At 44.0% G+C, this 12898-nt stretch overlaps 1 protein-coding gene across 4 annotated transcripts in view; it reads right to left on the bottom strand.

The window, feature by feature from the left end:
* Positions 1 to 12898, bottom strand: part of LOC146496552 (formin) — a 50916-nt gene that overhangs the window by 16145 nt on the left and 21873 nt on the right. For all 4 annotated transcript variants that reach the window (XM_085143671.1, XM_085143673.1, XM_085143672.1 and 1 more), the window contains 7 exons: positions 7887 to 7974; positions 5023 to 5084; positions 4560 to 4648; positions 3755 to 3884; positions 3522 to 3668; positions 3354 to 3413; positions 3150 to 3270 (listed from right to left, as the gene is read on the bottom strand). In XM_085143671.1, the coding sequence (XP_084999797.1) occupies positions 3150 to 3270; positions 3354 to 3413; positions 3522 to 3668; positions 3755 to 3884; positions 4560 to 4648; positions 5023 to 5084; positions 7887 to 7974 (697 nt within the window). The remainder of the gene's footprint in view (positions 1 to 3149; positions 3271 to 3353; positions 3414 to 3521; positions 3669 to 3754; positions 3885 to 4559; positions 4649 to 5022; positions 5085 to 7886; positions 7975 to 12898) is intronic.

The raw sequence follows: 12898 nt of genomic DNA, 5'->3' as shown, positions 1-12898 counted from the left end.
AAACATGCATTTCTAAGGAGACACTGTTGAATCCATTATATGTAAATGTGAGACTTGCATAATATGAGGTAATGGGCCAACAATTGTGGGTTTAAAAAACAGAAATATTGAAAAAAAAATTGGGTGGTGGTGATGGGGTTAAGTGGGAAGAAAAACAAACAGAAAGATAGACTTTTGCTCCATGTGGTTTGGAAAATGGGAGCCTTTGATGTTAACATGTACTTATGATTTTTACTGTTGTAAGCAAGAGCCCCCGCTGAAGCTACCAGGAAATCGCAGCCAGCCAGGACAATTCACGACTACGGAAAGTCGACTTAAAGACAATGCCTAAGAGTGGACGGAGACTCTGCGGAACACCACAAGATCTCAACCATGGCTGTTTGATGAATGGTTCGGTCTCACAAATGTGCCCATTACGCTCCACTACCTCCCATTTGTGAAGCTCTGGTTCATGATGAAGCAAAATCCACCGAGGAAGCAAACAAATGAGACGAGGAGACGCACGGTAAACGGGAGATAAAAGATAAAAGTCCTCCTCCTCCTCAGAACATTTTAACTCATTTGATAATTCATTTTGAAATATTTTAATGTAAGTTATATTCAGAATGTAACAGTGAACTTCATAAACTTTGCTGCACTCTTTTTTTTCCCCCCAGGAGGTTAAACCAGTGCAGTGCTCCAGCCGTGGCACATTCTAGTTATTTATACCTGGAAAGTGAATTCTCTCACTGATCTCCAATTATCTTTAGTTCCAGTGGTCTGTCAGTATCCAGCTCTCCTTTCTATGGGATGAAAAATGCTATCACCTCTCGGCAAGGCCAGCCAGGAGACTGCCGTAGGGAAAAGGTAAGGCGTTCTCTCTCCTTTCCATCCCTCATAAATCAACTCATATCCACCTAACTACAACTCTTCTCCCTTTTTTGCTGTAAAATACAGCACTGACAGGTAGAAGCTTCAGGCAGGACTTTGAATATCAGCAGCAGCACTGATATATGGCTTCAAGATGCATTAAAAGGAAAACGTGCTTTTGTCTATATCTTTACAGATATAGACAAACTTTACATTTCAAATGCATCCATCCATTTTCTAGCTCTTTTTTGGGTATGTGACATATGGACCTGGGTTCATCTATGCAGCCATTCTGCAATGTGCTGACAAATTTATTCTTATTCAAAAAGCTAGAAAATCGCACGATTACTTGCAACAAATCAACAAACATAAAAAAGGATCCGATTTTAGACCTTGTTTGGTCAACAGAATTCACTCATTCTGTTCCAAGCTGAGGCTCCATCGTAAAACAGACCTCAGGCTAAAGGCCCAGCCTGAACCTGACATTAAAAGGCCATTTAAAATCGGGACACTGTCTGATTTGCCACAGTGATGAATGCCTAACCTAGGCCGGGACTTCTGTGAAACACTAAACTCCCCTGAGCAGCAAATGAGCTCTGACTGTTTCTTTTTATTTGATCCTATTTCATTTGGTTGCATCCCTTCCCATCTGTCTGGTTCAATTATGTGGCTGTTAAAGAGATCTTTTAGTAGGTAGCCGCTGGTCGAGAAGGGAAAAGGAATTCTGAGAAGACTTAAGAACTTTGAGTTGTGCCAAATTTTAATGATAAACTTAATCTTTAGTGCCAAGTTCTAAAGACTGACGCACAAATTAACCACAGCATGGTTTGTCTCACTGGGAGCTCCGAGTCCTACAGTAGGTTTAGGTCCTTATGGCCTCTCACTCATCCCTCTCCCTCTGAGAGCAGCACAGAAAAGGTCATCACCCTCTTCCCAAACAGGAAGCCCCATCAAAAGAGGATCATGTTTCTGCACAAGCCAGTGAAGAAGAGGGCAGCCAAGTGGACGGCAAGCCCTCTCCGGAGCAACTCAGCTCAAAGCTCAGAAACATACAGTATCTTAAATGTGCCCATGGCCCACGGAGGTGAACTAAGCTCAGCAGGGATGAAGTTCTCACTCTCACCATCACAACTCCTCGCCTCTGACCCAAGGCTGCAGGGCAAGACACCGGCGACCACTGCAGTCACCACCTCGGGATCAGGTGAGGGGTGGGCAGCTCTGCTCGCCAAAGTCAAACAGTGCGAGTAAACCAAAGCGTGATCCGATGTTAGCTTCTCAGTGTCAGGCAGTGCTCTCGATGTGGATGGAAGTGATCTGTGTTAGCTTTATAATTAAGACCAGTTGCTTTCTTTTGGCTGGTTTATAATAGCCTGGCATAAATATTTATTCCTGGCGGCTGGAGAGGATAAAAATGGTGGGAGTCATAGGTGGAGCTCAGCAAATATCCAGAATCCAGGGCTTGCCTTGTGATGCAAATACCCCTAAGGACTACTGTGCCAGACTGCGTTGCAGCAGAGATCAAATACGAGGGCCCTCGTGTTGCATTTATTGTCTTCAGGTCTTCCATTTTTCCTAATAAATGAGTGACAGCTTGAGGTGGGTCTGGGTACTTTAGTAGACTCTTTGTATTTTTCCCTCGGGTCAGAGAGGAGAGGGCTTTAACAGCAATCTGAAAGACGCAGGGGAGAGCTGTGGAGCATATCTAATTGCTTTCATATGCCGTATTATTGGTTGATTTAAATAACGACAGACACAAGGGGCACCGGGGGGCATCGCCTTTAACCTCCGTGTGGCCCTGGCCAAGACTAACTGGCTGCTTGGCTGGGTTACTGAGTGGCTCGGCGCCCAGGACACTACCAGCACAGAACATCAAAAGTGTATTTAATTTTTAATCCCCCTATTGTCCCTCTGATGTATCCTCAGTGACCTGGAATTTGTTTTTTGGGTTTTACTCTAGCTTTAAATGCTGCACAGACAAAGATATAAAGATGCCAAATGTCTTGCCACTAGTCCTGTAACAGGAAAGCCCGTCGTGTTATGATGACACGGTTGTTAAGATACAATGTCTGGGAATTGGGAAAAGCTCCCTCGGGCCATTCGAGGTCCTGAATAAACCCAGAAACCTCCCTGCAGAGGGAGGGGAGAGTCCACGGGATGTGCATTTACATTTAAACTGCTCTGGTGAAAGATGGTAATGTATACAATTACGCCGACTGATTTACTGGGGAACAAAGATAACCTAAGCAATAAATTGAATGTGGTAGAAATGAACCCGCTTATACAAGTGGGGCACGTCGTACCAGTCAGATCTTTCTTGAGTTTTCGGAGGTCTTTGGCGAGGTCATCAAACTTAACCTGAGAAGCCTGGAAGAAGTTCTGTGGCTCAGGCAGCGGGAACACACTCTTTTCCGTACCAGCATGCTGCAATAATGAAGCAACGTGTTACTTAGGGGACATTTAAAAGCTGTTAAACTTTATTTTTTTAAATAAATTGATTAATTTACCTCATCAAAATTACGCAAGTAGTATAAAACCACGTAATCCACCAAGTTCATGCAATTGTCCTGAAGAAAGAAAACAACAAAACAGACAATTAAGATAAAAGGGCATGAATCAGCTCACTAGGATATTACACTACTTTTATAAGATTTTAGAGCCTTTAACGGTTTTACCCGGCTCTTGACGTCCTTTAGCTTGGGGAGGATCTCCAGCCCAAAGCCATCCGCCTGCCCTCTCGTCCTGTTCCCTCCATTCATATAGTTCCCAAAGGCCAGAACGAGACCTATTATATCCCGCAAACTGTTGCAATCAAGCAACTCCTGAAATTGACAAACACACAGTTTGTTTGGGGTTAGTTCTTGTAGGCTGACACTTTTTAAGCAGTTTGTTGTCGTGACGTTCTTACTTTGCTGACGTTGGAGATGATCTCCACCTTGCGACGTATAGAAGAGACGGTGTCGAGGAATACCGACTGGAAGATGATGCATCGGGCTCGGCTCGCAAAGTCCGGAATTTGGGAGAGTTCATAGAGAAACCTGAAAAACAAAAGGGGAGGAGGGGCAGAGAGAGGATGAGAAGGAGGTGGAAGAGTATGGGATGTGATGTGTTATGACAGAATTAAACAAAACGTCTAACAGGAAGAACTATTTTGGGTCCTTGGCAGGCCCAGCTTCCCCACGCAGGCTGACTGAGTCAACGTTGCTGTTCACAGGCAGGCAGCTGCTAGTCATGAGCCGCGCTGCTCGGCTGGGTTTGAAAGGTCCGCGGGGTCGGGTGGAGGAAAGCGGCGAGCGGCGCACGGAGACTGATCAAAGGTAGCTCTGGCCTGATGCGGGACGACTTATGTAAACAGTGCAGTGTCGGAGGGGAGCGGAGTGGTAACATCCTGTGTGATTAGACCCTGCTGATGGAGGTAGACACTGAGTAGGGATGACTCAGGAGGCTATAGTGACAGCTCTGGTCAAACATGGAAATAGGAAGGCCAGGCTGAATGGCACCGCTGGATCCAGGCCTCGTTAACTGGCCTGGACTGCTTAACCCTGACAAAAACTACTGAAGCAAAAATGAAGTGTGTAAAAATGCACACTTTGTGTGGAAACTAATGACGACGCCCTGAGATAGATATCCATAGCTCTATATCTCTGTCTATATCTCTATATCCTTTCACACATAATCAAATTGGTGAGACCTGATTAAAAACAAAATCTTACTGTTCAGGTTTGTCCAGCAGTTTCACTTCATCTTCTTTGGATGTCTCATAATGTCTCGTTATCTTTTCCATCTCATCACTGGTGGCCCTCTATGGAGAGACACAATGCAAAGGTCATTACAAAGATGTGGCTCAATACTGTAAATATTGTGATGAAATATACGTAATTCAACTTTTTGTTAGAGAAGATTTTAAGATGCATCTGTATAGAAACCTTATTTGCCTCGGTAACACCATATATAGTGGGGGAAATAATTATTTGATCGGCTGCTGAACTGATTGATATTCTGTATCTCGCCATTAAAATGAAGCTAACAGAAAAAAAATAGAGAAAACGTACAAATTCAGCAGGGAGTCGAATGATAATTCCCCCCGCTGTAGGTGTTATCTAGTTTTATTTTAAACTTGTGAAAACTTTAGAGCCTTTTGTGTAGACATTTAAATGTCACACACACGCTACTTACGTTTTCATATAAAGCCTCAATTGTCTCCAAATCCACCACAGAATTGTCCACATTAAGAACAGCTGGAAAAGATAACAGAAGCAGTCGGTGTTATAAAGAACAGACCCACAACAGCCCTTTAATTCACTCACAGGCTGAATAATGGAACATTACATTTGTGGCAGCTTTATAGAGCCTATATTCATATTTTACAGAAAAAGATTTCCCAAACCAGTAAAACAAAGAATGACATAAAAACAACAAGTGAAGTGCATAATTCAGTTGCCATTTAACTGAATTATACACCTAATTTACAATATTAGCTTGAGGTAGTAAAGCTGGGAGTGTGGCCAGGCTGAGCACACTTGAGTCTGAGACCGCAGATGCTGAGCGTACGCCAAAGCTCCTTTTCCCCCCCTCTTGTCGTGGACAAGCGAACTGGGGGACGAAGCCCACGGCAAAGAAAGGAAAGGCTGAAACTGCTTAACCTCAGAGCTCACAGCTAGAACCACCAACAGCCAACTAATGAGTTTGAGGTGGGCAGTAGATGGCGGACTAAGAAAAAACAGAGGATGCCGGAGCAGATAGGAAGCGAATGCAACAGGCAATCGTTTAAAAGATTTTTGTACGTTCGAGTGTATAAACAGAAAGCAAAATGAAACGATCACAGAAAGAGAAAGAGACCGTGTCGTAGGTTTATAGCTTAGTGATGCACGTAGAAGTGGGTACGGTCAACACTGCTTTTGGATCAGCTCATGGTTGTCTGTCTGGTTGCTGTCAGCCGAGAAGGTCCGTGCACGACCTGCTCCTCTGAAATGCGCTACTCAGCTGCCGTGGCCACAGAGGAGACGCGTCAATCAGTCGCAAACTAATATCAGCAATTTATGCTGCAAATTTAGGCTAAAGTTTGCAAACATTTGCCATCATAAACTACACAACATACCGCATCAGCTAAACCTGCTGAAATTTACTAAACTTATGACACTTATTTGACCCAAAAGAAGAAAACTGAACATCATAAAATCTAGTTTACATGTGTTTCTGCTGGACTACAGGGCTGCTTATTCATCCTGATTATTTTGGTGTGAGCTGCTCAATGCAGGAGAATCTGGTGCTATGTCCTTGTCTTAATTACACTGAAACCAATGGAACTAAAAAGGCACTTCTGATGATCAAAACACACAAAAAACAAAACAAAACAACAACCCAAAAAAAAGGTCTGTAAAAATGTCTTTAGAACAGATTTCTTTCTTTTCTTTTTTTTTTAATCAGTTGAATGCCTCGTGTATTAAACTTGCACAGGTAATGTTAACAATTTTGGCCAACGACTACTTCCACCTAACAAGGTAACAATTTGCGTTCTGGTTCCCAGCTGTTCTGTTGCAGAGAAGCTGTCAATGTGGTCCCGACGTCTGGATCAGAGAAAACGCTGGAGGTCCATTTCCTACATCTTATTAGAGTGGATTATTCAGTCCCTCAGCCACGCAGCCGTCAATCACCCGCCAAAGGGGGGCCTGCTTCAGTGTGCACAGGAGCACTCTGATCCGAGGGGAGCCGGATATCTCTCCACACCGACAGATCAAAGCGTGCCTGCCAACGGCTTCACACCCTCTCCTTCCACTTTTCACTCGTGTATGTGTGTGCGCGTGTGTGTGGTGTGTGTGTGGGGGAGAGCCTCCCTTTGCCCTTGAACCATGGTGGCCCTTGAGGTCGCCCAGTCACTTCCACGGGTGCATTTGACCCCCCCCCCTCCCCTTTGCTCTTGCTGCCTTCTCTAGTTCCCTGCTTCCCACTCTCTCCCTCCCTAGTAGCTGTAATTACATTACATGTACCATGTCCTTTTAATTTGGCAACAAAGGGGAGGCAAGCAGGCGAAGCAAGGGACTAGAGCCCTCAGAAGTGCTTATTAAGGTGCTGTCCTTCATAGTCAAATTCAAATTGTCCATTTCGCATACACCTCCCATTAAAGCACAAGGAAGCAGCCTCACGCTGGGTGTGAGCCGGCCTTTTTTTTACCAAACTGACACTGGAACAGAAGAGAAACTGAACTGAAAGGGGGGAGAAAAAAAGAAATCGAAACAGGATGGTTGTCCTGGTGTATCCGCTTTTCTGGCTTGTGTTTTGAGTTGGTTTTATGTGGTAGCGCAGTGTCTGCTAACTGTGGAACGTGGTTTTGTACATGCTTAGATCATTAGTGGGGTGTCAGTCCCATTAGGCTTGTGGAAACCGTCACTGGCTACAATAAACAGATCTGCTGGCCGCATGCTCAGACAAGCAGGCGGCAGCCATTCTCCGCCACAGTCCCAGGGCCGGACTAATTCCTGGCCCACCTATGATGTCCCCAACACACATACTATGCGTTTACTCACCCATGCAGGGACTTTAGACACGCACACGTATGCGTGCATTTTCCACAGAACAGTCAAGAATGCAATCAATCTATTCAGCTCTTAAAATGAAGGAGATGGCAATTTGACTTTAACCAGCACAGGAGGCCCGTCAGAAAAAGCGAAAGGCTGCTTTCATCCCGACGTTGCCGTCTCACATTTTGACAAATTGAGGCATTTTCTTTCCCACAGTGGTAACTGGAAAAATCATCCACTTTCCACTTGAAACACAAATTAATCCAGAAAAAAAGTGTCTAGAGTTACAAATTAGTAGCTGTCAAGACACTGGAAATTATCCTCTGCTGCAGAGTTCACTATCTCATCTCTAAAAATAACTCCATCTGCATCTCCTCAGGAGTCCTGCTCACTTTAATGGTGAAGAGGAGAGTAAATTTAGTTTATCGCAGCTGAATCGGAATATGAGTTTGTTCTGTGAAAGGCAGGAAAATAATGTAGTGTTTGCAAGCTTCTAGATGACGCTGGAAAAGATTTTTTCACCTTGCTGAATGTCCTTCATCTCCAGATGCAGGCTTGATATCAGGATGCCAACTGCCTGGGAACGCTTCCCGTCCAGCAGCTTGATAATCTAGAGAGAAAGAAAAAAAATAAACAAACCACAAAATAATTTACATTATAAAGTATAGAGAGAGTTGGGGGGGTTCAAATATGAAATATGGGTTATAGAAAAATGCAATTTTTTAGGTTAACAGGACATTTACTCTTTACGCAAATCGTCCCTCATTATTCAAAATGTGACATCAAATAACCTGAGGAACAGACAGTGAATAAAAAGTTCATTCGAGCAGCGAGAGGGTGGGTTAAATTCACCAGTTCCCCTCCGTGGCAGATGACGGATGACCAGCGAGACAGAGCGCCCGAAGCCCCAGTTAGTCCGAGCAGTAGGCGAATCACCCGAGATTGACCCAAATGACCGAACTAATCAGCACTAATTGTGATAACCCATCATCGTGACGCAAACTACCGGGAAATGTGGCGCGCGCGCACACATAGCCGGGACCCCCTTTGTCAAGTTACATTAATGAGAAAGCGAACGTTAGGAAAAGCACCTCCTCCAAAGTTTACCAGAAAACACGTGCGAGATATAATCAAAAAATATCAAGTCGCAGTGAAAGTACAAAGGCAAAAAGTGGCACCATAAAAGGACAGTCTTGAAGAGCACGGCAAAGAGAAGCAGTGCTTTTATAACAAACTATAAATTCACAGGATTTTTATTTGTGCCTACACATGGTCACAATTACTTATGACTGAATTAGCCGTAAAACCAGAGAAAGTTTTGGCAAGGTAAAGCCCCGCTCTAAAAGTTAATGTGTCAGGCTTCTTCATTAGGTATTATGGTGTTGTCGGCTACTGGGCTGTCCAGTGGGAGCTGGAGAGCAGAAGCCTTAGAAGTTGGTATTGCATTACAGGGCGTTAGTGGGTGCCATGCTGCTTCCAGCTCTATTACCTGGATCACTAGGGATCTCCTACACTGGGGACTATGAGACGGCTGAGTACCAGGCTTTCCCAACACCTCTAATTAACCACTCTGGATGGGCCACACTAAAAGCGGCGCAGGAACCTTTGCAGAAGTCGCCAATTAGCCTAAACAGTTAAGTTAATGAGAAAAGACAAGTGATGCTGGATGCTTGCCTTGAGACACGCAAACAGCTCGGGGTAGGTGGAGAGAGCCGGGAGATGCTGATGCTGAGACAGGTAGACACCAATAGCTAATGGCTCCCTCCGGTGGAGAACAAGAGAACTGAGCTGACACGGCTGAGGACGCTCGAGTAACGGAGAGGAGTCAAGATAAAGAGGAAGAAAGACTGCTCGCTTTTTCCCCCCTAAGAAAATAAACAAAATCATGGAAGGAGACACTGGGATGTCAGAGCCTTGAGCTGAAGCAGGTGGCCGGTGTTAGGCGATGCGGCCTGGGTGATGCGGAATCAGAGCCGAACGGATAGTTTACACAGCCACGTCTGAGCGAGCGGCCTGCTCCGCAGTGATGTCTCTCTGACTATCTGTCTGAAATCACCCAGGCAAATGTTACAATAACAACTGGTTCGAGACTTCCCATCAATAACCAATTGCGATACACTCAGCAACCCCAGTCTCGCCCAGAAGTGTTAATCTTACGCCCACTCTCCCACGTCATAGCCACGACTTCAAATATGTCTTTAATAAACGTAGTATGATTGCTCATAAGTTATTCCCATAAACCCGTAAAGCTGCTGCTCGTTAAAGGAGACTTGCCATGTATAAACTTGATAGAGCTCTGATTTATGTGCATAAAAGAGAACTCAGTTTTTGTGTTTACTAATGCGCATATTTGTACACGCACACGCCGGCATATTTAACCGGAATTATTCCCTCATCATCATCATCCCTCCCTCCCCTCCTCGATCCTCAAAAATGCACCGACGTGCCCATCGCCTGCTCCCCCGCTCACATAGGTGCCCATACTTTATCGCCTCCACCAGCCATCGGGGTGAAGCCACATGCGTGCAATTATACCCCCGGTCCCGTCTTCCCCGGTGAGAGAGCTCCCCTCTACGTCGTCTCCTCAGCTTTGATATGCTAATCGGCGCAGAGAGACGAGCTCCAGAGTAAACAAGAGCTTTGATTTTTCTATGGCACACATGATAAAGATTAACTCACTCATGTAGGCATCGCCTGCATCCCCCGAGTTTCAACTTTTGGAGTGTGCAGTTGCTGGAAAACGGGGAAGTGGCTCATATGCATAATGTACACACACATTCCTTTCCCACCCACTCATCTCCTCTCGCCGTCCACAGCCCCCGGGTCTGTGGTGTTAGCATGTTCTGGCAACACTTTCTGAGCAAGTGCATAATGACTTGCGGGGGACGTGCCGTCACCACACAGGTGTGTTCAAGCAAGCGGGCACACGCAGACGCGCAAATAAAAACATACGCAGAAACACACAAATAAAGACAAACAAAGACTCCTTAATACAGATTCGCTGGCAACGTTAGACTGAAAATGAGTGTGCTGACAGATGGGAGGCAGGTAGCCCACATGTGTGTCAGCTGGTATTGCGCAGAGGAAGACGTCACACCAAACTGAGAAGCTAACACCTACATCCCTGTCCAATCAGAACCTCCAGAATAAAAGAGTCTTTTCAACAGTTGTGCTTAAATCTCTGTTCTGGGCAGACATTTATAAAGCTTCCGAGTGTGTTTAAAGAACCACATGGGGAGAATGATTTTTGCGAAAACTACAGAACAAGACAGATTTATTAACAAACCTCCTACAACTTAGAGGGAGGTGAAGGTGCAGCGCTGCCAGAAGCTTACAGGAAGACAGACAATCAAAAACAGGAAGCATGTCCCACTGCGCATGAAGTTTCTTGATCTCTTCTACAGAAGTCTATGTTTATTTTACTTATTTTATTAAGAAACAACTATTACAAGTTGAAACAAGTAGATGAAGAAAGAACAGGTCAGTTATGGGAAATACAGTACAGTGAAAAACTCTTTATATTTCACGTCTAAGGAGCCAGACACTGTTGTATTTTTGAAAGAAGCCTTGAAGAATATTTCGTCCTGGCTTCTTCAAGGCCTTTCAAAATGTTTCTTAGCTGTGGCTGTGAAGCCACTCAACACTGACTTATGAATCCTTCAAGCATAAAAAACAGTGCTGTGTCTGCACATAACAGACAATTTGGCAAAGAAAGAACTTTAAATTTAATCTTCAGGCACTTTTCACTTGTACTTTAGGGAATTTTTAAAAAATGCCAATGAAAATACAGTTTGAGAGCCATAAAATAGTATTTATGCGCCAACAGTGATTCCGATTGGTGTGCATTGTGAAGAAAAGAAAAGAAATTGGACAAGTGGAGGACAAAAGAAGCGCTTGACTCAAAAGCACTGACAACAGGTTTCATGGAGTGATGAATCCATATTTGAAAATTCTGGTTCAAATCACTGTCGATACAGTGACAGCGTTACAACAGTGAGTATCTAAAGCCATCTGTAAAACACAGTTGAGGCGGTGTCAGGATTTGGGGCTGAATTTTAGCCAGTGGATCTCAACGTTACTGAAGCAGGGTGGGATCATGTTGACAGAACGGAACAAAAAGGCAGCCAACATCCAAAGAAGAGCCCTGAATGTCCTTCAAGAAGCCTGGAGAACTACTCCTGAAAACTACTTACAGAAATGATAAGAAAGCTGAAAGAGTTCAGCCTCTGTTAAAGAATAAAGGTGGTCACACCAAAAATATTGACTTTAAAGTATAAACTGTTTTTGCCTTATAAATTGTATTTCCATGCATGTTTGCACAGTTCAATAATTGCTGCACCCATTTCCCATTTTTTCTGATAACTGAATAATGGCTCAAGACTTTTGCACAGCAGGTCAAGTAGTAGCTTAGCTTCTCATATGAATTCTACTTTTCTTAGCAAGTTATTCGAATACTTTATTTCTGTTCTGTGATTCAAACGCATCACTATAGTCTCTAACATTTGCATAGATTATTTAGTCACTTCCTGCCATCTAAAAAAACCCCACATTTATTAAGCTTCAGACTAACTGATAAAATAAAACCGCTTGCAACCAGGACTATGACGGTGCGCTCACAAAACTACGTGAAAAGATGACGCAATGAAAATTGTGGAAGCCCTATTCCTTTGCACCACGAAGGAATTTAAACAGTGTGACATCCTCTCATAGAAGTCTAAGCAGATGCAACTCATGAGCCAAAAATACTTGCCTGTGAACCACATGTATCACTTAATGTAACATGTCTAATGCTACAATGCCATTCAAATATCCTGGAGGTTGTGAGCCTGCCTCTGTTTCAGTACTGCAGGACTCTGTCAGACAACAAGTAAACAACGTGTACTTTTATACTCTGCAGTTGCTGGGGGGCCTATAGCGTTCGCTTTTGTACCATCTAAGATATCCTTATCCATTTTCTTTCCTCCTTCCGCTCAGAAGCAGCTAATCTTCTGTTATACTTTTTTCCCTTACTCCCCAGCTTCCCAAAAAGATGTGGCTCGCTTTCTTTTCTTTCCTGTACTTTAACCAGCTGAACTTCTTGGAAACCATCATCTGCTGGTTATTATTTAGATGATCTCCCTCGCAAATTATTTCCCCTCCAGTCACTCAGAGTATAAACTTTCAGGGATAGAAAATTATTAAGTAAACAAGTTTCTATTATTCCGATGACCTTTCCAGTGAGCTGAACGTCAAGGCAGCCGGAAACAATTCCCCCTTTCCTCTTTAACCCCAGAAATAACTGCATAAAGTAAAATAAAACCACAGTACTGAGAACAAAAAGTCTAAACACAGATAACAAACCCAGCCGGTGTAGCACAAAGGTCCTTCTTTCAAATACCGGGGGGAGGGGACACGTGTTATGTTGGACATGGGATTTTTTTTGATTGTTATGAATTTGCTTCAACATGTTGTTATTAATGGGGGTCAGACCTCCTTTAGAATGATGTAAGCCCAGACAGGAGACAGTTGGCGAGATCTGTGTCTGGATGTGGCTG

This window comes from Neolamprologus multifasciatus, chromosome 19 (genome assembly GCF_963576455.1).
Source record: "Neolamprologus multifasciatus chromosome 19, fNeoMul1.2, whole genome shotgun sequence".
Taxonomy (NCBI): Eukaryota; Metazoa; Chordata; class Actinopteri; order Cichliformes; family Cichlidae; genus Neolamprologus; species Neolamprologus multifasciatus.
Note: the sequence above shows the minus strand (reverse complement) of the source record. Positions and strands in the feature narration are given on the sequence as shown.